This window comes from Salarias fasciatus, chromosome 23 (assembly GCF_902148845.1).
Source record: "Salarias fasciatus chromosome 23, fSalaFa1.1, whole genome shotgun sequence".
NCBI classification, from domain to species: domain Eukaryota; kingdom Metazoa; phylum Chordata; class Actinopteri; order Blenniiformes; family Blenniidae; genus Salarias; species Salarias fasciatus.
Genome location: NC_043766.1, coordinates 32,200,347 through 32,226,511, shown reverse-complemented (window position 1 = coordinate 32,226,511; position 26,165 = coordinate 32,200,347). Strand labels below are relative to the sequence as shown.

At 41.6% G+C, this 26,165-nt stretch overlaps 2 protein-coding genes across 2 annotated transcripts; both read left to right on the top strand.

Moving 5' to 3' along the window:
• Positions 1–542: 542 nt before the first annotated feature.
• Positions 543–13,083, top strand: LOC115381211 (dual specificity protein phosphatase 22-B-like). The gene is made up of 7 exons (XM_030082483.1): positions 543–677; positions 760–793; positions 4,561–4,643; positions 8,166–8,215; positions 8,525–8,599; positions 8,839–9,010; positions 12,624–13,083. The coding sequence occupies exons 1-7, from the start codon at positions 657–659 to the stop codon at positions 12,735–12,737; spliced, it is 549 nt and encodes a 182-aa protein (XP_029938343.1). The 5' UTR covers positions 543–656; the 3' UTR covers positions 12,738–13,083.
• A 2,272-nt stretch (positions 13,084–15,355) lies between these two features.
• irf4b (interferon regulatory factor 4b) lies at positions 15,356–24,535 on the top strand. Its single transcript, XM_030082468.1, has 8 exons — positions 15,356–15,698; positions 17,552–17,738; positions 18,012–18,088; positions 19,185–19,323; positions 19,434–19,532; positions 20,603–20,977; positions 21,932–22,044; positions 23,339–24,535. The coding sequence occupies exons 1-8, from the start codon at positions 15,501–15,503 to the stop codon at positions 23,492–23,494; spliced, it is 1,344 nt and encodes a 447-aa protein (XP_029938328.1). The 5' UTR covers positions 15,356–15,500; the 3' UTR covers positions 23,495–24,535.
• Positions 24,536–26,165: the final 1,630 nt, after the last annotated feature.

Sequence of the window (26,165 nt, the reverse complement as noted above, 5' to 3'; positions counted from 1 at the left end):
TGATCCCCTCCCTGACGGGAGTTTAGTGAAATTACGAGTTAGACAAGAAGCTTAATAAATGCTTCAGATCATTACTTATGTCTATATAATCGAGGCTTTTTGTTGTTGTTTCTTTTGAGAGGAAGAAAGAGAATCAGTAAATATATTAATTCAATTATCTGTTAAAAATAGATAAGTACACTCAGCCATGAGAGGGAAATCTTCGTTCTGAGACAATTAGAGCTGAAGTGTGTGTGTCCTGCTTCAGAAATGCTCCTTGTACGGTGTAGCAGCCCGGTGACAGCCGAGCCCGGGATCTGCGCTCCTCTGGCCCTCCACCATCTTTGTCTGCGTGGTATGTCCCCCCCCCTCCGTCCACAGTCCCATGACCCCCGCCTGGTCTAAATATACCCGCCCGAGCAGGGTGTTCCACGAAGGCTAAGGTCACATTACGTCATGCCGGGCAGCGTATTCTGAATGAAGCAGCAGTCGTCAGGTGGCGGTGGGGGGGGGGCGAGCTGTGGACGTGAGGAAGACTTTACTATATCCCGGGTCAAGTCAACGAGGCGCGTTAAATTCTGGAGACTTCAGAGGGCACCATGTTGACAGGCCACCAGCAGCTCTGAGATTGAAGCAACAACCCTCACATTAAAAAGTGTTCTGAGGCCCGTGCAGACATGGGAAATGGAATAAACAAGGTACAGTTTGAGATTCATTCTATCATGAGCATTTCTGAGAGATTTTTTTCTGATTCTGTATAATGAACAACACTGTCTTTAGATCCTTCCTGATCTCTACTTGGGGAACCTTAAAGGTAAGCTGCCCTGTCTCTTATCATGTGAGTGAAGGCTTCATTTATTTTCAGGATAATGTAGTAGAGCGTGTTTCAGTTCCTCCTTTGCAGCGGCATGTGGTGAGATGCTACACTGAGCTGAGTTTCGATAGAGCAGAGAGGTCACTGAATGGTTGATGCACTACACTTGTAACAAAAAAAAGTGTTTTAATGCTGTGTGTGTGTGTGTGTGTGTGTGTGTGTGTGTGTGTGTGTGTGTGTGTGTGTGTGTGTGTGTGTGTGGGAACATGTATTGTTGAGGTTCTGGTGTGGGAGGGGATGCCCCGTAATGCGGGGGTGTCCCTTACTGTGAACTCATCTTAATGTTTCCATGAGGCAGCAAATACAACCATGGACTTATTTTTAATTCTCAATCCGAGTGATATTTTGGTTTCAGTAAACATGACACATTCACTGCTGCAAAACTGTAAATCAGTGGAAACATGGTAGAGTTTGTGGCAACTTGCTGATGCATTTCCGTCCCCGGCGCGTCTAATTCATTCACTGCAAGCAGACAGACGAAACAAAGATCGACATGAAAGTTTTGTGTGGTTGGAAGGAATTGGGAACTATTATTTTAGACAATAAAGATATCTGTATTCTGTTTAGGGTTGGATCAATTGTAAAATATTGAGGCTATAGTAGCAAAACTCTTTTAAAAGGTTTTATTGATGCATTTCACTGTGGAAATCAAATTTTTGTGGGTTATTTGTGGTTTATAATCTGTAAAGCCTGAATGTTTACATATCAGTCTTTTAACACAAAATTTTGGAGGGAACGCCCCTCAAATCACCAATTGATGCAAAATATCTTTTATTTTGTTAATTGACTCCATGTTTAACGGAAGCTGGAATGTTTATGGTCATATTGCTGCAGTGAAGCCTCGCTGGTGTGACGTGTGTTATGCCCAATAGATGACACCAGCGTGAAAAGAAACTCCAGCTCCGTGGAAACCCTGAAGTTGCTCGTTGATGACGTGACAACATATTGTTCAGGATGTAATACTTCCGACACCCTAAGCCATGATTGTTCAGTTGAATAATAGAAAGGTAGAATTGGTTTTTGTGGTACCCTAGAAAAAGTGTGTACCGGCCGAGTTTCAAGTTTAAGGTAAACTGAAGCTGCTGAGAGCTTCATAAACACAAAATCCATTCAACAACTTCCCTGATAGCCTGTAATGCTTGTGTTTTACCTGAATTTACATAGGATTTTTCTGTTATGAGAAGAAAAAAACATGGGACAATACTCATTATTTCTGTATAACCCTCCACAGCTAAGCCTTTTTAACCTGATTTATGTTTTATCGAGAGAGGCATATAGGACATTACAAGTTTCACAAATTCCTTTTTGTTTTTATTCACAATTTTTGGGAAGTGGGGCGAACAATAAGCTGATCTTTGTTATTAGTGTGAGCATTTAAATTGCATTTTTTTCCAATTCAGTAGGCTGATTGCAGCTTTAGTTCTTCTTTTTTATGCATCGATAAGCATTATCAAAATCACAATTTCATGGAGTTTAAATTCTTTAAATGAACACAAGATGGATGTCAGCATTCTATTTGAGAGCCTGTTTTATTCTTTAAATTAAAATAATTAAAGAAATTATGTTGGGAAGGATGTTGACTCACACTCACACAAAAATATATGTTTATGCCGATGACACTGTCTTTTATTGATATTAGAAAATAGGCACTATGTATGTATATATATATATATATATATATATATATATATATATATATATATATATATATATATATATATATATATATATATATATCATAGGTTGATATGTGATGATTTGCACATTTATGTTTTTAATTAAACAAAAAGTTTCTGGAATTCTTTTATTCTCAAACCAATCTTTTAAACTACTTTGGTACTTTTTTCACCTCATTTAAATTGACTTACATTTTAATGTACCAAACATTATTAGAGCATCATTGGAGCTTTCTGTGGATTTAATGTATTTATTTGTACTTTATTTTATTGGCTTGTTTTAATGCAATCTCCAGTATTTTAATACTCGTATACATGTTTTGAGTGTATTCGGAAATATACTACTCAAAAGAGAAGTTAAATCACTACCAATGTGGTGAAAAGAAGCAAATCGGTCAGTGGAGGGGTGAATGTTCAGTGGAACCTAACCTCGGCATGTTGACCTTTCTGCTCATACCTTGGTGCTGGATGCTACGGCACACTCCGATGGCTCCATGCAGCAGAAAGGGAGATTCAGACTGCGCTGCCTGCTGGTCACAATGTTGTGGCTGATCGTTGTGCTGTGACTTTCAGGGCAATGTCACCGCTCCGCTCTCGCTCCGTGCTGGCAGTGTCGGCGTGATATCAGCAGCCTCACACCCTATAAAAATATTTATTTCGTGATACACTTGAGCTCTCGTGGCATTTTATGACCCTGAAGTCACCATAGATTGTGTTTCATCTGCAGCGTGCCTAATACCACTCGCATTGTTCCTGTTTTCTCTGTCCAGTCCGCACACCGCAACACGCCGCTAGCCAGAGTTTCCGTTACTATTCCACTAAACTCTTTTTAGCTGGAGGAGTGCCTCCTCACTCTTCAATAAACTCAATTTTGACTCCCATGAAAATTAGTGAAGAGTTGCTGTTTCTCTCTCTCTCTCTCTCCATTCTGCTGAACGAGCCAACTGTTAGCATTAGCCTGTTACTATTTCACCAAATTGTTGTTAAATGGCAGAAAACCAATTCATTAAATCGTGATCTAACTCACTGCTGCCTTGTCTCTCAACCCTTCTGACCAGGCCATCAGTTAGCATGAAATAAAGCTTAACATAGTCTTAACAGTTACTATTTCACTAAATTCATGTTAAAGGGTAAATGAGTCTTTGATAATCTTACATTATATTACTTATCTCAAATGTTAAAGTGGAAAGGCCAACAAGCTGCTGTCTTTCCACTGGATGGAACAATGTTAGCATTAGCTGAAGCGATGGTTTTCATTCATTATTGTTTCACTACATTCCTATTCAATGGAGGAGTGACTCAACAATCCTGAACCATCTCATATTCACATACAGGGAAATATTTCGAGAACTGTGAGCTAACTGTAGCATTAGCCGTTTTTTTCTAGTAATTACTATTTCACTAAACTCTAGTTGTTGGAAGATTGTACATTATTCTCTTAATTTGCTTTTATGAGTGAAAACAGCTGCAGAGCTGCAGAGCTGCTGCATCTCTAAGTTGAAACATCTGTTAGCATCATCCAAAGCTGACTGCCTAAATGGTTCTAATTTGTTGTATCTTGTATTATATTTATTTTCAGTTAGTTTGCATGAATTGTAGTAAAGAGAATCTGGAGTTTTCATGGCCTGCAGGAGAGTGTCTGCAGGCTTGCCCTGCTGCTGCAAAGGTGGCATCATCAGCATACCACGAACTTGCAAAGTGTGTGGAAAATGTGCTGAGGGCACATCTGTTTAAGGTAGAAAACATTTGGCTTCCTTTTGAAGAACAAAATTTGATTAGAACATTTACTGTTTCTTGCTTTTGGCCCAAGGTGTTGGACTGTTTTAGAAACATTGGTTTTCCGGTTTTTCTTTCAGTTCAAAACCAGACCAAAACTTTTAGAGCCACATTTGCTTGGGACACATTTCAGAGGGGGCTGTTGTTGTCGGGTAGAAAATGCAGAATTTAGTTCAGCCAGTGCACAGTGTGATCAAACTTTGCATCACATGTCGATTTATAGTTTCTTGATTTTTCTACAAAAAAAATCCACAGATGCCCGAGACCCGGAGCTGCTGGCACAGCACAACATCACCCACATCCTGTCCATCCACGACACAGCTGCACCCGTCCTGGAGGTGAGACTCCTCCTCACGTGACCCCCTGACCCCCAGCATCCATCCATCCGTAACATCACACCACCTCGGCTGATTAATACTCATTGTGAAAGTGTCAGTCGGCACCTTTACATCTCCACAAAACCACTACAGACAAGCATCATCATCAACAATAACAAAGATATTACCAATAAGAATATATGACACCAGAGCTGCTGTGTAGAGTTGTGCAGTTATTATTTCACTAAGCTCCTGTTTATTAGAGGGCCTCATCGTCCAGAACCGTCCCACTTTTTGGTTGAAGAGCTGCTGTACAGGGCGTCCATTTGGTTTTTTAACAAACCTTCCTTATCCAACTATTTGAATCTTAGGACAAGAAAAGGAAAACAGCATTTCATGATCTTCATTTGGCAAAATAGCAGCCACAGATGAATTTACCTGGTGTGAAAGTCATATGTTATTTCTAGTTGGGTGACAGTCACAGGACCTGGAATTCACCCCTTCACATCTCTTCACCGTGAATGTATGAAAATGTGCACATCCATGCAGCTGTGGTGCAGATGCAGGCCAGCTCGCTGTGTGTTATGCTTCTCACACAGGATGGTTTTAGCTCTGCAGTCTCTAGTGTTTAAAGTTTTGAAAGTGGAACTGAAGTTACAAAAAAAAAGGTTTCTGTATTCCAAAGCTGTATTTAGACGAGGTGCTTTGTTTATGAAAGGGTGGGAAAAGTCTTTTTGTTAAATACATGGATGTGGATGTGTGTAACTCAGACTTGATGGGTTAAATCAGTCCCATTATGAAGTTAAGCTTTAACTTACTTACTCTAACTTTAATCTTTAATTTGTCATCACTTCTTAATATTTGGGAAGAAGTGAAGTTCATGGTTTATGTTGAGGAGTTTATTTTTTTTATTTTGACCTTCGAGTATATGGAGGATTGCAAACGTAATGAGCATCAGCTTTTTCGGAATTACACATTTCTTTTCAATAAGCCTGTTTTTATTAAATAACATTTATGTGTGGCGAGATATATTGATTTTTGTGTCATCTGATGCAATAAAATGATAACCATTTGGACATTGACATCCCTCTTACAGCCGATTTTTGAAAACCTCAATTCCGCCTACAGTGTCCACTTTCACAACTTTCATCTTTTCTCGTTGAAAGCGAACACGAGAAGTTTCTCAGAGACTCCTTCGCACTTTCTCCATCCATGCTAGCTTGTTTCATTGAACAAGTGAAGAGAAACAGCAACTTGTATTACAGTATCACTACCCAAACTGGTCAACCACCAAAACTTTGAAAAGGTTTTGGGTCTGAAGTCATGTTTGCGGCCGCGCTCACTTTCTGACCGGTTAGATAATCCCGATTAAAAGATTTAAATCTCTGCTTTTAAGATTCCTCCTTGGTTTAACAAGAATGATTAAGCATTTTTTAACTGTGAGGCGGAGTGATGACTCAGGTCTGTTTGTGGTCATAAGGCCAGATGGGATGGTGCATTTGCATAGCTAACAGTCAAACCGCTGACTGATCATTTTCTTGGAAGATGGTGTGAGAGTTCCTGAGAGAGGAAGGTTGAATTTGCAACCAACAGGTCTCTAAAGGTCAGATGTAACATTTACATGCTGCAGATTAAGATAATGAGGACATTTTCATGGAGCAAAATCTGAGTCTCAGGATGACTTTTTCTCCTGTTTGTTTTTTGGTATTTTTCTTTGATTAAAATCCTTCTGTAACTGATCTGCTTTTTGCATTTCTTTATTAGTTTAATTATTTGCATGTTCCTTTTTTGCTGGGATTCATTTTTAACTTTTTAATGTATGTATTTATTTATTTATTTATTTATTTATTTATTTATTTATTTATTTATTTATTTATTTATTTATTTATTTATGTAATGTTTTGTTCATTATTTTTCTATATATTCCATTGCTATATCATATTCTATATGTTTTTATCGTATTGCTTTAATTTCATGATATTTCCATTCCATTTGTCAGTTTGATTAATTTGCTACATTTTTTATTTAATTTTATAGTTTTTAATTTGCTTTGTTTTACATTGTATTTATTTAATAATGACACTGCACATGTTGTTTCTTTATTTACTGAGATCTATTTTTAAGCCACTTTCCCATATTTATTTTAGAATTTTTTTCCTAATTCATTTCTTTATATTTGATCTACTTATATACATCATTTTATTGTGTTTACTTCTTTGCCCTTCAGCTGTACTGATTTGTTGCTGTTTTTTAATTAATTTTATTCTTTTCAGTTCAATTTCATCTTTTATTGAGTTTTTTTTCTATTGCATTGTACTTTGTCTTGTTTTGGTTTTAAGTTTTTTTGCTGTATTTAACATTTTTGTTCTAAACTTAATCATTTCTCTTAATTTTTTTTGTATTTTATTAATTTATCTTAGAGTTCAATTTTGTTATCTTGAATTATTTGCCGTCCCTTCAGTCTTTTTTAATTAAATGATGTAATACCTTTATTCATACATTTTTCTTGTGTTTTCATTTTTGTTTTGTCAGTGTACTTTGTAAACATGGTTACTTAAAGTTCTATATAAAGAAGGTATTGAAAATGTAAATCTGTGTGTGTGTGTGTGTGTGTGTGTGTGTGTGTGTGTGTGTGTGTGTGTGTGTGTGTGTGTGTGTGTGTGTGTGTGTCTATGTTCTGACCTGTCTGAGCTTGCATGGTCCCAGAGGGTTGTGGGGTTTTTGCAGTGGTGCAGTCATACCGGGACAAGCTGGTTTCTGTCCACTGTATGTACAATCAGCTGCCAGGTGCAGAATACACACACACACACGCACACACACACACACACACACACACACACACACACACACACACACACACACACACACAGGAGAATACCGTTATGGTGTGGCCTTCCACTGCTGCTGGATCTCACAGATGATGAAGAGTTCTGATGTTTGCTGCTAAAGACCATATTATTAATTTTACGTGCAAGTCTGTGTTTGGTAGATCAGTCCCTTCATTGTAACGGGATTCATCGGCAATGCTTCCTTTATATTAGGAAGTATGTTTCACATTATCTGTCAATTTAAACCAGTTTTCTTTGCTGTTGTAACAGACTCTTGTGTTTTGACAGTGGTGATCCCACCAGGTGCCAGGATGTTGTCGCTCTGTGTGGTTCTTCTGCAAGTTACTGAGGCTCCTGTTCTGTTGAGTGATTAAACTGTGTCTTGTTCAGACTTCAGTCATCCCGTCCACCAAACAGCCAAAGCCGTTCAGCATCGCTACAGAGGAGTCGGCAAATTTTTTCATCTCACTGTGATCTGCTGCTCATCTCTCAAATAGAACAGAATAGAACAGAATAGAATAGAATAGAATAGAATATTTTTGTTGCCATGATGCACAGGACTAAAACGGTGTTCCTCACAAATACAATGCACCATTTACAAAACAGATAAAGATGCAAACTTTTTTTTTTTTTTCAAATGATCAATATTTACTGCCAAGATTAAGTGGTTCTTATGTTTAGTTCATCTTTAATCTGTTTTCCTACCTGTTGACAGGACAAGACGTATCTTTGTATATCTGCTGCTGACCACTCCAAACAAAACCTGTGAGTACTGAACAACAACGACATTTGCTAATGCGTCTTTAACAGCAAATCTGATGGAGTGAAATAATTTTCACAGGTCATATAAAAATATATATTTTTGATATAAAAGTGTTTTAAATAGACTCTTTGATATTTCTTGCACACTTTCCTCAAACTGAGTAATTCCACTTTACCAGGTTTATATCTGCTCGACATAAATACCTTTTCAGGAGAAGAAACATACAGACGGTGCAAAATGAAGAGTCCTTCGTCGTTGATATTCATTGAATATTCGAGTAATCATCTGTTTAATGTTTCTGGTTCCACCAGGACGCAGTACTTCAGAGACAGCATCATGTTCATCCACGAGTCTCGGCTGAAGGGGGAAGGCTGCCTCGTTCACTGGTGAGAGGAAACTCTTACATCTGACTCGTGTTGGGAACAGGTTTGAAGGCAATGTTCAGCATCATGAAATCATACTCAGGCCGTATGAATGAAATCTGTCACTTTGAAGTGGCAATACCAAGGAGAAATACTATAAAAGAGGAACAGGAAGCAAAATGGAGTGAGTCCATGAGACTGTTATTCTGAGAATGCACAGTCTGGAAATGAGTGGAGGTGTTTTTCTGTGTGCGCTGTCTCAGTGTGGCAGGAGTGTCCCGCAGCGTCACTCTGGTGGTGGCCTACATCATGACGGTGACGGGCCGCGGCTGGGTGGAGGCGCTGGCCGCGGTGAGGTCGGCCAGGCCATGCGCGGGGCCGAACCTGGGCTTCCTGAGGCAGCTGGAGGAGTTCGAGAACACGGAGCTCAGAGAGGTGAGGGCTGCGTCATCTCTAACTCTAGCTTCTTCAAATATTATGGAAATTATGGAAAATACACTCAAAGTGTTGGGCAGGTCGCCGGTTAACACATTAGAATGATCCAAATAGCTGTCAGTCTTTAACAGTTGAATATCCATTTCCAAAAGACTTGGAAATCAAAACTTCTTCAAAAAGATCGGACAAAATGTGAAGCAACATGAGAGTCAGCAGCACAATAACACATAATTTCTGAGTTCTTTCTAAAAGGACATGTGAGATGACATGTGGGAGACAGAGAGACCATCTCACATACGGCCATACCAGAGCCACCAAGTTACCTGAAATGCATGTGTGTGGACTGTGGGAGGAAACTGGACAAAGCCCATGCATGTCCAGAGAAAATAGACTCAAAACCGCCACACTATGACGCAAGCATGCTCACCTCTGGAACCCTGTAACAGCCAAAAAAAAAAACCCCAAAAAAACCTCCAAATCTTTAGAGGGTGACAGTGAATGGAGCAACAGCAGCTGATGGGATCAGTTATCCACCATGACAGTAACATTCATCCACTCTGAATGTAGCGTTGGTCCACATTCACATGTAGCTTTCATTCAAACTCATAATAACATTTATTCACAGTGATGGAAACATTTATTCTTGCTGATTGTAACATTTATCCACACTAACAGAAGCATTTATCCACACTGGTGGTAACATTTAAAAACAGTTATCCAAAGCGATGGTTGTGGAGGTTGTGAAAAGAGGAACTCCCCCTCCCAGCAGGCACCACATGGTAACATTTATCCACGCTGATGACATCTGTAGCTCTACTTAAGTCAGCATGGTTAGTACTAATTGCTACGTATGGTAATTTGACATCAGCATCACCTGAATTGCACTTGACATTCTTATTTTTGGTCATTTTGATCCTATATATTTAGTTTGAAATCTTTTTAAATGTGTAGATGTGTATATTGTGTATATTGAAGATGTGTATAATGTGTATATTGAAATTTGAAGAGGCCAAGAACACTTATTTTTCTTTTACAATGAAGCATTTGCTCCAGTAGTGAACCACTAAAACCTAATCACAACCTTTCTGCTGGTTTCTGGAAAAGCCATCAGGACTCTGATGTCGCAACACTGGAAATATATCTGCAAACAGAAGAGTATAAAAACCTTGTGCCTTCATTTGTACCCTGTGATAAGATTCAGCATGTGTACTTCACATGTCTGTATCTCCCAGACTATTTATGATATACAGAAATGTAAAATCTAAAGAAAGCTCTGTACTCGTCATCATGGTGCTGCCTAGTCTACCCTTCAAAATATCACTGATTTACATGTTCTGCTACAAAATCAAAGTGAATCATCAATCTAGCCATAAACAGACTGCTGTTAAAACGAACACGACCGGAAATAAGAAAGTCAGAATTATTTTTACAATACTGTAAAGAAAAAAGTCAAAGCCAGCCATGATGATGCTGGTGTCAAATTCCAGAGATTCAGTCTTACAACACTTTTGTGAAAGCATCTGCAATTTACGTAATCTTTTCTTTTTTCAGAGTTACACTGCTTTTTTTTTATTACACACGCACACACACAGACTCACACACACACACACACACACACACACACACACACACACACACACACACACACACACAATGCATGATGTACAGCAGGTGTAGCCAGCATATATTTCTTTTATTGTCACTACAGGCAGTTTTATAAGGATTAGGATTTCATAAGGATTTATGAAAATTATGGAAATGAATTGAAAATTGGAGCAAAGTTTGATTTAATTTGATTTCATGACTGTGAAATAAATACACATCAATTGATGCTTGGCTCAAATCTTGTTAAAATAACCATTTATTACTGCCATTAATGTAGCAGAGTGGAGCGGTCCAACGGACGACTGCCAGTTGTCACAGTTATTTCTCCTGTTGGGAAAAACTGATGCAATAATACTTCAAAATGGGGTTATGGTTCAGACTTTTGTACCACCTCTGAACTTGTGTGCTTGTGTACTCACACAAAACCTCCTCAAGTTACTTTTGAGAGAAAAGGAAGAAGAAGAAGAAGAAGAAGAAGAAGAAGAAGAAAAGCTTTGAATGCCAGCTGCTTTCAGGTCTCTGGACACCTGATGATCTGTTTCGTGTGGCGTGTACGCGTGCTTCTTTGGTTTTGGAAAGTTACAAATGTGATCCAACCAAGCCCTCAAAAAAGCATCAGAAAGGGGCCAGAGTCAGGGTTTGGGGGTTTCAGATCCTGTTGAGTGGTCTGACAGGCAGGTTGTAGAGACCCCACATAAAGCATTGCTGTCAAAAAGCAGATCTGGACAAGAGCTTGAAACTAATTATTTTAATTTATAAGATGCAGGCAGTAGTACACCACACAAACTACAGTAACCAGTGTTTCAATAGAACCCAGTCAGGTTAAGCTATATATATGTTCATAAAACATTGTTGTGACTCACTTGGCAGATCGAGTGGTGCTCATGTCCAGTGGTTGGTAGTTCCATTTTTTTTTGTCCATCCATGAGCCAATGCATTGCAGAAAAAGATTACTCAAGTCAGAGTTCAACAGGCAATGGACTTTAATGATTTTTTTTTCCTGCTTCAGAAGACTCAACATGTTGCACAGTATAATGTCCCGCGCATGTATGCATGTGCACACGCACACACACAACACAATGCACAACCACCATTAGGAGCAACTTGAAGTTCAATGTCCTCCCATACGGTGAGTTGAAGACATGGGCCACTACCATTTAGCATCATCATCATCATCATCATTTACAGAGCACCTTATACAAACCCTCTGAACCCCAAATGACCTGATGTGAGTTCACTGACAATCAATAAAACACAGTGGAACTTCGAAATCCTGGACCCTTTGGACCAGCTATATACAAACCATCGACATCGAAGAACAAGGCAATTAAGGTCTAAAATCTTTTTGTGACACCCATAGAGTTTAAATGCCTGGGCCCAAGAGACCGACATCAACTGAAGAAGTGACTTGGCAAAAAGACAGAAAGTCTTCCAAGATGAACGAGCAAATCCAGCTAACCTGATTCAGTTTGCCCAGATGTACTTCAAGAAGTAAAATCGTAAAAAAAAAATAAAAAAAAATAAAAAAAATTCTAAAATGGACAAGGACGTGATAACGTCTGTTGAGTAGCCTGTTAGCATCTGAACTGCAGAGATCTGAGGCCGGTGGAGATGGAAGAGGGTAGCGAAGATCAACACATTTCTATAGTTCAGAAATGAATTTTACAGATTTAACTCTGGAGACCAGAGCTGGAGAAAACATGACTGAATGACTGATTCCATGTGAGGAGAGGTCTGAGTTTATTTTTAAAGTTTGTAGCGGGAGATGTTCATGTGTCCATGTGCCGTGTACCAGTGTCCACATTTAAAACACTTGAAAGTAAAATTTTCCCTTAGTTAGTGCAAGTGTGTATGTTCATTTCACTGTGTATGGTGCTGTGTGTCTCTGTGTTTTTATTGCTGTTTACTGTGCATGTGTGTGTGTGTGTGTGTGTGTCTATACAAATCAATTACTTTCGAGCATTAGTGTTTTTATGTAACTAAACTGAAGTCTTGTTTTGCTCCTCAGTATCGAGCCTGGTGGACGGAGCGGTACGGAAAGGACTCGTTCAAGGACGAAGAAGAGGTCGGAAACCTTTTAATTCGTAAAAATAGCCATGAAATGATGAGCAGCGACACCTGAAAGAGACTTTTTGCGGTTGTCGTTTGACCTCGACTCTCTGTGTGCTCCTGCTTGGACCCACAAAAGACCGGAGCAGTCGTTGGAAAATCAGGAGCGCCCGTCTCTTTTAAAACGGTACCTATTGACAGGATGGGCTGAATCTTTGCCGAGCCGATCAGCAGCCGTGTGATTGGGAGGGGGGGATTTTTATGTCGCTGGCGTCAGTTCCCTTCGCCATGTCGCGTCCCTGCTGCTAACTGTCAAACAACATGCACGGGCAGTCAAGCATGACTTCGAGGGAACATGTAGTGTGCAGTCCCCCCGGTAGTTATGTTATGCTGTGTCCTGTTCTTGAAATATGAGTTTCTACAGACATAGTGGAGCCTGAATGTGTCTTTTGTGAAGTCTTTTTCATTTTATTTTGTTGTTGTTCTGTGCTTTGGTTTGTGTGTGCGCAAACCGTCTGAATGCATTCATGGTTCTTGTGTTTAAAGCTACAACATGATCTGTTCTTCAACTCACACATTAGCTGACTTCGGATTTCTTGACATTTTAAGGATTTTAAAATAACTGGTGCAAGCAGTTTTTATCAACTTTGAGCAAAACAAGTGAATTAAGGTGTTTCAATGTGATGAAACATGCAAAATCGATTTGTAAAAAAATTGCAGTTTATGATAACCAAACAGTCTGAACAATGACTTCTTTTTATGCAAAAATTAAACCACATACTCTGCAAAAACATGCCTTTGTTTGATTTTTCATTGATTGTGACCTTTTTTGTTTTTATTCCAAAAGCTAAAGCTCATGATTCCAATTCAGAAACAGAAGTCCTGCAGAAGAGGACTTCCTTCAAAGACTCACCAGATAGTCTCAGGGGGTCAGACATGGATAATAGTACCACACAGGTCTTCACCCTTTCCTCACAGTTTTACCCCTGTGGCCCCAGTTTTCTAACAGTCATTTAAAAGAAGCTATATGAAATGTCAAAGAGTCTTTTTGTATAAATCTGAGTTTGCTCTCTATAAAGAAGTTAGCTCTAATCGGGTGTAAAAATAACAAAAACAAAACATAAAAAATAACTATCCAGTTGAAGGTTTTTGGAGTTTATTGGAGACAGTCTGAGACTCTTTTTCAGACTCAAAGTCTGGAATCCAAGTATAGTTTTAAAGAGCAAAAAGTCTACTTTCAAGAATTCTGGACTGGATCCAAGAACCAAAGTGCGATTTGAAGATGTGGTTGATGAGCCCTTGTGTGATCTAAAAATAAATACAGGTGATTGTTTAAGACTGAGGCTACTTTAAAGAGTCCAGGCTGGCTTGAAAGTCCAGATCATACCTTATATGTCAGGAGCTACTGAGAACATTAACTGTAGAAATGTGTAAATTGTAGAACTGGCTTGAAGAAATAAAGAAGATTGTCAAAGGAATAGTAAGGCAATAACACAGAGAGATGGACTGACACCCTTAAAACTCATGAAGTCAATAAAAAAAAGAAAGGGAAGGAAATCTCATGTCGTAAAGACATACAACACAACCTATAGAGAAGCATTTCAACTTTCTGGACCAAATTCTCCACTGCTCACTTATATCATCAGAGATTTGGGGAAATACTGTTCGCTACATTCACAGTCTCTACTACAAAAAAAGTGCCATGAAAACCATTCAGCGGTTTCAGAGATCACAGAAATCCACTACTTTTCAAACAGCACAAACTGCACATAAAGCATCAAGTGACTCACGGGAAGTCTTTGTTGAAGAGTTCAAATTTCTAATTTTAGTATTTCAGTATCTGAAGTGAAAATATTGAACTGACTTAGATGATGTCCAACCTTGAATTAGTTCAAACAACAGTAAAAAAAACAAACAAAACAAAACAAAACAAAATGATGTCCAGCAGGCACAGAGAAAATGTAGGCAGTAGGTTGTAGGGTTTTTTTTTTATTTTTACATTCAGTTTATACAGTGCAGAGGATTTAGTAAGCTTGTGCTTCTTTCAACTCCTTTTCAGGCATGTTAAGTTTTAATTTTCACTGTATTCATGACTCTGGTTTTATTTATTATGTTTGAAAAACAAACAAACAAACAAATGTATCATGCCTGAGTGTCTGGGTCTGGTTTCAGGTCTGGTTTAGAAAGTCCAAGCCAGGAATATGTTAGTTTGGGGTCAGTTTTGAGCAAATTATAAGGAAAAAGAAAAATACAGACATCTGTTCAGAAACTTGGGGTGTAAATGTGGAAGGTGTTCAGAGAAAAGGAAGGAATAAGAATACTGAGTGGCTCTGGGCTCCGGGTTCGGTCCAGGTCCTCCACAGTACCTGAGCGGCAGGTGGTTCCAGTAAACTCTCCAGCTCAGCATCTTCTCTGCTCCTTCATCTGAACTCGATTCTCGTCAACCTGTTGCCATTTCAAAGAACTGTTTTGGCGTTCCAAGTGTGCGGGTGTGTGTTTGTGAGACACTAGTGACGGGTCTTCCGACAGGGATTCCCCCCCTCCCCTCCCCGGTGCCTTTTGCTGCAGCCCCGCCGCGGCAGGTGAGTCCTCCCCCGGGGAGTCCTGCCTCCGAGTCCCCGCCCTCCGGTCGCCGCAGGCGGGGAGGATTTAAGCGGGTCCGCCGGCACGATGTGGGCTTTCTGACTCTGAGTGATTTCAAAACCTGCCGGGTTTCGGGTTTTCAGAGAACTTCTGGTGGGAGACCGGCGCGACCGAGTTTCACCAAAGCCCGAACACTTTCAGATCGTCTTTTCGGATCCATCCGAAGTTTCTCGGGGGAGGTGGGGTCTTCGACATGAACCCAGAGGCGGATTACGGAGGCTCCGGGAGCAGCGGCAACGGGAAACTGCGCCAGTGGCTGATCGAGCAGGTGGACTGCGGCAAATACCCCGGCCTGGTGTGGGAGAACGACGAGAAGAGCATCTTCAGGATCCCCTGGAAGCACGCCGGGAAGCAGGACTACAACCGGGACGAGGATGCCGCGCTGTTCAAGGTAAGGGGGCGGGGGCGCATCCCTCTGGCGGACTCTGTCACTCAGTTACACACGCTGTAGGGACACCGAGTGTTTTAGTCCGGGTCAGCGAAGTCCAGAAGCCACCTGTCTAATAAGCAGGGTCCATAAAGACCTGGAGTCCAGACCTCTACCCCACAGAAGACCTGAGACTCTGGAAACAGGTGTTCTTCTCCTGGCCTCGCACATGGTCCAGAATCCCCAGAAACCTCCCTGGTCCAGCTGCAGAGGCTGGAAGCACATCAGGTCAAGTCCTCGCTCACACTGTTTCATCTGCACGTGAAGGCAGGCGAGCAAATACTTTTGGCAACATAGTGCACTGAGAATGGATGCCATTTTAGGCATGTGTGCGTCAGGACGAGGTTAGAGAAGTGAGATTTAGTGTTGAGGTTGATGGTTTGAGTCCCTGAAGGCAACAGGTTGCTGAAGACAGTCACATCCACTTTTTATAAACTTTGTTATTGTTATTATTATTTGATTTTTTTGGGGGGCTCGGTTAATAGACCGGTCATCTCTCAATGGGAGGGTTGCAGGCACGATTCTCACCCTGCCTCCATGTGAGATCCAGTGCCTTGCATGGCAGATGCCTGCATTGATGTGTGTGTGAATGTGATTAACAATGTTAAGTGTTTTTTTGGGATTTGCTCAAGTGGTGGAAAACGAGTAAAATCCATTTACCATTTCTTTTTTTTATTTTTAACTGGCAGCTCATGCCTTTATTAAAACTTTTCTTCAATGTTAAGCTGAATTAAATTCTAAAATATGAAAAAAACAAATAAGAATTGTACTAATTTCACATAAGCACAACTGTATATAACAACTGATTGATGCATTTTTCATGAAAATGTTAAAATTAGTCCTATTTTTGTGAATAACATCCCCAGTGTTGTGTCAATTCAAGTTGTGACCCTGGGTGTGGGGGGGACAGGGTTAACATCCCTGTTGGATGTACAGTCGAGCAACGTTGACGGTTGACTTGCAATGAATTGGGGTTTCACCTTTAAAAGAAATCAATCGTCATCACTGTAGGACATTCAGAAATTTTCAAATGGCACAAAAGCACATTTTAGGGAATTTTCTTTCCTATCTAGAGCTGGTGAAATGACATCTGATTGTATAATTACCATATTATGACATTTGTGGACACTGACTACAATCCTGAAATATTAAAAAAAAAAAGATATTTATTATCAGTAGCACTTTGTCTTTAAAAAGTTCAATTTACACATATTTTACTGAGTTTACCACCTGTTAAGACGTGCAGCTCATGTGGAAGTAAAAACACACCAGAGTCACATCGTGTTGCACAGCGTTTACATGAAAGACCTCTCATTCATGTAACTCTGCAGGTCAACGCTAAATAACGCTCCTCTTGGTTGTGACTAGCTACAAAGTCTAACGGTGGGTCACACACTATTTGCAGGTCTGTTTCAGTTAAATTTGTCACTATTAAATTTGGATGTTTTAACTGCACATCTGAGGGAGTACAATTCTCAACAGTCTTGACCAAAACTATGGACCAATACTCGAGTTTCAGTACATATTAATGTAAATTTTTAAAATCTAAGTTTCCTTTTTTTAAATCAGTCAGGAAAATAGCTGAGGAGATAGTTATGTTGGTCCAGACTATGATGTCCTAAATGATTGAAAATTAAAAAGGAGATTTAGCTCTGTGAATTGATTTTGTTGTGAAAGAGGATGAGTTTAAATGGATTTTTTTCAGTGGATTAGATACAAGCCCAACCGTGGACTTTGGAATAAGACTGAGGGGGTGTATGTTTTAACTCTCTGGATGCAGAGCGGTTTCTAAAGTATGCACTGTGTCCTGTCTGCAGGCCTGGGCCCTGTTCAAAGGGAAGTTTCGGGAGGGCATCGACAAGCCGGACCCGCCCACCTGGAAGACACGCCTGCGCTGCGCCCTCAACAAGAGCAACGACTTCGAGGAGCTGGTGGAGAGGAGCCAGCTGGACATCTCCGACCCGTACAAAGTTTACCGCATCATCCCCGAAGGAGCCAAGAAAAGTCAGTCCCACTGAAACCCCCCACCTGAAACAATCAGACCTGAACGGCTGCCTGATAAATTAATCTAGAAGGGGTGAACGATCAGTCGAAATAACTGTTTTGTTTTGTTTTTTAAATGTAGCTTAGATGATCTGTGTTTGATTTGATATCATAGAAAACTGGAAATCACAACCAGTGAAGGTCAAGATTGACTCATGTCACCAGATAAAGACCTTTCTGTTTTGGGAAACCAGTCAACCGCTAACCTGCTAAACTGTTCTCTCCTGCCTGCAGGACCCAGACAGGAGGACAGTCCTCTGAGTCCAGTGAGCTATCAGATGCATCCCTCCTACACTGCCGTGCCGACTCAGGTGATTTTCATATGCATGAGAGAGAGAGAGACAGAGAGAGAGAGAGAGAGACAGAGAGAGAGAGAGAGAGAGAGAGAGAGAGAGAGACAGGGGGAGTTTCAGTGCTATAGATGAGCGACTGACACATGCATGCATGAGTGACCTTTCTCAACCAAGTTTATGATAAGTATCTCAACACATCTGACTAATGCCTGCTTCATTCGTTGCTGGGGTAAATCCATCTGTTTATCTCCGAAGTTCAGAATGTTACCAATGACTGGAAATGCATAAAAAAAAATAATATAAGTGTTTCTTTAGAAAAATATGTTTTCAAAGTTTATATACAGAAAGTCTTCCAAACGACTTTTACTTCACCTAAAATGTAATCAATTCCAAGTGGAAGTATTGTTAATAAAACTACAGTTGCATGACATTACCTGCTCTCAATCACATGTAGTTTAAAAAAAATGCTGACATTACATATTTGTTACTTTTTCAAGTTTAGTTACTTTATGATGGTGAAAAAAATGTTTTTAGAGAGAGAAAGTTTCACATCGTTACAATGGCTCTGTTACAAATAAAAGCACTATAATCAAACATACTCAAGTAAAAACTGAAAGTACATGTGTCAAACTTTACTCTGAGTATTAGTTACATGTTAGCATCATTAGCATTATCAATAGTGAGCTGTTGAAATACTAACAAGATGTACTGAAGTACACTTATTGCCATATTTTACTTAATTTGTATTCATTAATATGTAAAAGCGCTGCAGTTTGAAATAGTATTTGTTACTTTTTAATTATTAGTTGTTTTGCTTTTTCAGCAACAGGCAGTGGAAAGAAATCTAAATAAAAGTACCCAACTACTATTAGTGTACATGATTTGTACTCAGTTTTAATTAAAAGTACTTTTCTCAAGTGTTCTACAGTGTTGCCATTTGATTTTATCACTCATGATTTTTTTTAAAGTAGCAAAGTGAGTTACAAGGTAGATTTGAGCTCAAGCATGAGTAAAGTTACTTATAATACAAGTAGCTAAAAGTAAGCGTTTCAGTGGTGTGTTTGTGATCTGCTGCCGTTACTTTTTCATGACGGTCTCTCGTCGTATTTGCTAGATGCCGCAGTACATGCCCACCCCAGACTGTGGATGGAGGGACTACTGCCAGGAGCCGGCCTCCCTGCCGGAGCTGCCCTTCCCTCAGTGTCCCTGTCCCCCCCGCAGCCTGCCGTGGCAGGGCCCGTCCATGGAGAACGGTACCCCGCCTCCCGGTCTCACTGCAGCCGAGCCGCTTCAGAACCGACCATCGACATGTGTTAATGCTGAGTCTGTGTGCGTGTGTGTGTGTGTGTGTGTGTGTGTTCAGGCTACCAGCTCAGAGCCTCCATCTACTCGTACGGGCCGGACAGCCAGCCGTCACCTTTCACGCTGGACGCCGGCATCAGACCAGCGGAGGCGCTTCCAGGTACACACTCTCTGTCGTTTTTCACCTTTCAGTCGACACACAAAAAGCTGCAGAAGGAGGCGGGAGGTTTGTGGGTAAAGTTTGCTCTCACATCAATACCGAATGAGACTTTGATGTAATGTTTTTAAACAAAACTGTAAAAGCTCGACTCCGGATGCGACAACATGCAGTTCAGATCGTCAGCATGTGGTTATAGACACAGAGATGAACTTTTAAACTGCGTGACCTGATTATTAACCAATACTGGAGGGGCAGAGAGACAGCGAGAGAGAGAGAGAGAGAGAGAGAGAGAGAGAGAGAGAGAGAGAGAGAGAGAGAGAGAAAGAGTCAGAGTAAGTGAGAGAGTGAGTGAATGAGAGTGAGTGAATGAGAGTGAGAGTATGAGTGAGTGAGCGAGAGAGAGAGCAAGAGTAAGTGAGTAAGGGTGAGAGAGAGAGTGAGAAAAAGATAGACGGACCGAGAAGAAAGAGCATCAGAGAAACAAACAGACACAAACATAAAGAAGCCGATGGAGGAAGAGAATTCGAAACACAGAGACAGACAGACAGAGAAACATATTGACCTGTTTTTGGAAAGTGTGAAACTTGGAGTAACTTCTTGGTCCGACACTTGACAGTGAAAAGCATTAAGAATGTGAGTTTAAACAAGAGTGTTTTTTAATTTTTGCTGAAATTTGACAGGATAGTTTGTCTCAGAAGTGTCTTTTAGTCACTCGGTGCAGGAAGCAGGAAGATGGAGCCTCACAGTTTCAAGTCTGACACAAAGCAGACTTCACAGATCCCGTTTCCTCCAAAGAGAAGACGTCCATTGCTGGCTGGAGGACACAGGCTACACCCACCCTCCTTCCTCTCACTTCATGTTTAAAGTTACAGGAAGAAAGACACATTTCAGCGTTTTCATGAAGGTCTTTAAGGTGGAGGAATCGTCCTCTCGTGCACTGGGAAGCTTCCTCTGGTGGTGTTTTTTGGGGGACGGTTGGTTCAGGCCCCCCAGGTTGATAATGACTGAGGAAAAACGGTGAAAACGAACTCCTTGTACGATCCTTTACCTGCGTCCTCTCCTTGGTTCAGACTACCGCCTCCACGTCTCCGTGTATTCACGGGACACGCTGGTGAGGGAAGTGACCACCTCCAGCCCGGACGGATGCCACATCACGCCGTACTCGCCCGAGAAGCACTACCTGACGCCCGGGAGTCCCGAGGTGGTCCCCCTGCCCGTCGACGGCCCGTCGGCCCAGAGGAGGGCCGACGAGTGTCCCTCCAGTCCGCCGTCCGGCCTGGAGAGGGGCGTCCTGCTGTGGATGGCCGCCGACGGACTGTACGCTCGCCGCCTGTGCCAGAGCAGGGTGTACTGGCAGAGGGGCCCGGCAGGGTACGGAGACAAGTTCAACAAGCTGGAGAGGGACGTCAACTGCAAGCTGCTGCACACACAGGACTACCTGACAGGTGAGGGATGCACCCAAAGCGCTTATCTTAGGACCAGTTCAAGAACGAGCACTAACCTTGAGCAAACCACCGCTGCCAACACTACTAACCCTCCAACAGCCTTGAAGGCTCCAGAATAGGAGCAGGATCGGACCCGGTACTGGTGTCAGTGCGCCCCTAAAAACATGGATCACTTCTGAAAATGTTGAATTTTGGTTTGAAAAATCAAAAATAGGATTCATAAGTCTGAAGGAACTTTTTAAGAGTGACATTTGTTTTTCTTTTTCGGCTGTTTTAGCCGCAGAGGTTCTGTAATCTATCAGAAAAACTGTGGAGCTTTCCCAGAAAACAATAAAAAAAATAAACTGAAGAGATTGAGTGGAACAGGTTTGGGTCTAAAAAACATTATTTTAGAGAGGATGTAGTTTTCCAGCTTGAGAGAATCTTAAATGCTCAGCGCTCCCACGTCCCTTTGGAAGTAGGTTTTTGTGACGTTTTTAACTTTAATTTTCTTGCAGAGTTCGTGTCGAGGCAGGGCTGGGTCAACTGTGATGTGGGAAACACACTGCGACCAACAAAAAGACCTAAAAACAAACTTTGATTAAGGATCAATATTATCAATGATTCACATTTACATATTTTCCAGACAGTGAAGACGGTGCCAAACACCACTCCAGCAGCATGAACCTGCAGCTCTCCATTAAAGCAAAGAAGCCCTGTAGTGTTGGATGATAAGCAGTCACATGGTTTCTACTCAGCCACATCATGCCCGCCCACCTGCTCAGACAGCTGTCAGAAAATCTCACAGCTACTTTGCATTTGCATACGTGGCAGCGTGACCTGGACTTTCCATTCCGTTCAGCACAAATGTCATGCCACCTCGAGTGAATTTCTTCTGAAATTCTCTTACTCAACTTGCCTGTAACACAGAAGTTTAAAACGAGGGTGGCTCTCTTCTCTTCCCCCGACATCCAGAGATCCAAAGCTACACGCTGCACGGCCGGCCGCTCCCCGCCTTCCTGGTGCTGCTGAGCTTTGGAGACGAGTGTCTGGACCCTCAGAGGCAAAGGCGGACCCTCACTGTCCAGGTAACCCAAGTCCTCCGCCAAAGGCTGCCCAGAACTGAGAGACGCTCCGCGACTCTTCAGGAGTCGGTCGTAAAGTGAAAAATAGGATTTGAAAGTCTGTAGGAAATTCCTGATTCTTGTGTTTCAAAGCTAAATTTGGTCTGAGCATCAGGCTGGTTGCAGAGCTGAAAGCCAGCGCCAACGTCTCTGCATCAATTTCAGCTTTCAGGAAGGTGACTTCACGAGGTGGGGTCGTCCTCCCGTCTCTCCTGCAGCCGAATCTCTGGGAAATTAGAATTACTTCAGTAAAACAACTGGACAACACATAAAATAAATGTAGATTAAAATCCAGGACTGCCAGCTTTCACCCATCAAGACTGAAACTCTTCATTTATGAAACATTGCGTAGGATCCAGAGTGTCCACCTGGAAGGATGCACAGGTGGATTCCGCTCAGCCCCGTCCGCGACACGCCCACTTTTTACCATGAATGGTCGATGCGAAGCACCTCAGGAAGAATTCTGCATATGAACTCGCCTGCTGATGTATTTTACGCTCAAGCATGGCAGACAAGACCAGGACCACGAGCTTCACCAAGTTGCACATTTTCACGGTTCATTCAGTGACATTTAGAAAACCAGACATTGCTGTAAATTAAACGATAGATTTAAAGATAAAACACAATTCAAACAGGAGAACAAATAAGAAATTCAGTATGAATCTAATAAAAATGTATTCAGAACAGTGACTTTGCGCTTTTCCCAGGATGAAGGAGTTTGAAGAATCCAGCGCTCCATCGCATCACTTCTAAAATTAATCCGCCATTAGTTTCAAAGAACAAGCGGAGGAGCTAAAAGCCGCTCGACCTTGTTTCTCCTGCCTCTGGGAACCCTCAGTCAACCTCTTCCTATAAATTTATTCGTTCTAGTGGCTCACTAAAGCAACGCGTCTGTAACCCTGCAGTGTTTGATCACATGGATCGATAAGCCTGATATGTGATAACATCAAATGTGTGAGACGAATGGCTTCAGTTCACCACCTGCGCCCCGTTTCCCTCAGTCTCCACAAAGTTCCCCTGACGAATTTGTTTTATAAATCACAGTGTTTGCGCAGAAAGTGTCGTACGCATCTTTCAGGCCCCGTTTTGTTCGTAAGCGACACACATAAACATAAAGTCTCCAAATCAACAAAAACTAATGTTAAAAATGTTTAAAATGGCGGGACGATAGACTGGAGGTCAGGAGGCAAGCTTGCCATTGGCAGTTGCCGGTTTGAATCCGTGGTCCGTTCTGACCTGTTGGGTGGGTGTGTTGCAGGTGGAGCCGCTGTTCGCCCGGCAGCTCCTGTTTTACCCCCAGCAGACGGGCTACTTCCGCAGCTTCGAGCACCCGGGGGTCACCGAGCACATGAACTCGTCGGAGGACTACCAGCGGGCCATCACGCACCACCACAGCGGCAGCCTGCAGGAGTGAACCGGGGCGCCCTCACCGGCCGCTCCGGGCCCCGTTTACACCGCCACTTAGAGCGAAGACGCAAAACTTGTGTTTGTTTTTTTGTTTTGGTGTCCGTTTACACGACAGTACAGCTCTGAGCCAATGAAAGCGCAACTTTTTGAAAACAAAAGTCAAAGTTTTTTTTAACAAGGTTGACATGAAAATGCAACAACGATGAGTTTTAACTTGAAACGCTGTCGTGTGAACGGCGCCTCGGACTGCGGCGATGGAGCCGGACGCGACAGGACGGACCTGTCACTGCTTGTTTTCCTTGTAAAGTTTCTCTGTGTATATATACCCGTGTCTGAAGACAAGAGCTGCAGAGTCATTTTCAGACGAGTGCGATGTGTTTAATGCTCAGGAATGAATTTAAAACTTACTATGCATCTGAAACTGACAGCGGAGATGATTGTACTGTTGAAAACTGATCGATTTGTAAGGACAACATGCTAATTCAGTTCGCCGACAAGTGTTAGCTAAAAAAAAAAAATTCTTACAACCAAAGATCCAAACAAAAACAAGAAAATGTCCCATGTAAACACAAAAACATAGTCGTAAGACGAGTGAGATAATACGGATAAATTTGGAAGCTCTTTCCAGTCATTGTGCTAATCAAGCTAACGAGCTTGCGAGCATTTATCCACAGTCACTGAGGCCATAAAAGTATAAATTACTTCTGTAACTGAAGGCTAAATGATACTGATCTATCCAAACCCGCATATACAGTGCTGCTGTCTGTCTGCAGCACAGTGCAGTGTGGATTTTATTCTTGTACAAAGTTGATTGTTGGAGACACTATCGCTTCATTTACCAGCAGATTGTGAATGAAGTCATGTGCTCATCTGTTTTTATAAGAAACTCAGGAAGCCACTTCTAGATAAGCTTTTCGGTTCCTTCTGTGTTTTTTTTTCCTTTCCAACACCACGTAGTTTTCTTTTTCAACTGTAAAAAGTGATCGGGTCTGAGAAAGTGTGAATGTTCTGTGATTTTTATCGTTTCCTAATAAAACTGTAAGACGTGGCTGCCGGGTGGCTGTGCGTGCTCTCTGGGTAACGTCAGCACAGGAAGCGTGGTTCACACGCAGGATGAGGCTGGCTGAATCAAACACTCTGCAAAACACAAAACAACAAGCGGTGACATCAGGAGGGGCGGAGGGAGCGAGAGGAAGAGGTCGGCCACGCTTTCCGCGCTGCCCTGAACACGGCGCGCCTTCCTGGCTTCTACTCGCGGCTTATTTCCACTTCCTTGGAAGGAGACTCACAAAAACACATCCTCTCACCGCCACAGACGCTAATCTGATCATGTGGGTACTCCTGGAAAAAGAGTAGAGTTTTTACCGCGAAAGCCGTCTCAGATAGAGGTTTCACCAATCCGGCATGTGACTGATCTGTCCGTCGCTGAATGAGCCGCTGTCACCGCCGTGCAACATCCGAACGCAAGTTCACGTATAGCTCAGCGACTCTCTTCAAATTTACCAAGAGAGACCAGCACGATCAAGCTACTTTGAACGATTCTTTCAAATCAAAAATTAAGTTTTCAGCACCGAAAACAGAAATTCCGATACTGCACCAAGTATCCACAGGAAGCAAGCAGCTTCATTGAAAAAGCAGTCTAAGTTCATCACAGTCGGCCAAAGGACTGCACGATGCTAAATTCACGATGAAGTTGATAATATATACGAAAAATAGAACTCGTAAGGTGATTTTGCAGGGCCTTTCGTGCATTGTTTGTGTGCCCAGTATGACATGGACTTCATGGCTGCTAGCCAAGGAGCTAAGACACAACCAACAATGTAATAATGATGAATAAGGTTAAAAAAAAAAAAAAAAAAAAAAAGACTATTTTAGATGTAATAAAGCCACAATAGCAGTTTCATTGGATTCATGATTTCCCACTGAGGGCTGGACCTTTCTGAGTGGAGTTTGCATGTTTCTGCTTCTGGTCCTCAGACTGTCTGTTTGACCCTCCTGTTATTCATATTTCTACCAGTTCAACAATCAACAAAAGCATCCCAGTAAACCTGCACGGTGTGCGTGGCGTTGCCTCCTGCTCCGAGGCAAAGCTGCAGATTCAACGGCGGCTGTCCACATTAGAAGAAGAGCCTCCCACTGATCAGTAATGAATTACTCGTGGTTCGTAGAAAATTAACTCCACGGAGTAACTAGTAACTAACAGATTGTCTCAGTCACAATAAGCTGCACAACACTGAACATAATTCAATGGTCATCACCGGGCACCAAAACAAAAGGCGAATGTTTTCAATTTAAGGTTAGAATGCAATAGAACAAGATAAGACACAACATATACAAAAATGAAAGCAAGTGAGGGAGGATGAGATATAAAATCTTAAAATCAAATCACCTTTTGCAATAAATTTCTAAGTATTAACAGCAGGGAGGACAGCGGCAATGGAAGGTGACTTTTTAGGGTCAGGATTCAAATTTATTGTCATTTGTCACAAATGCAGCGTCGTGAAAGGCTGTCTGACATCCCATCAAGAACAACAAAGTGCAACGAAACAGACTGTTTTGCACACAAACAATATGGTTATATATCTATAAATGTATGTAGAGAAAAAACAAACCCTGGTTGTGTCATTAAACAGACTGAAGACGATGGTTTGAATGATATACAGACTGCGAACAGATAT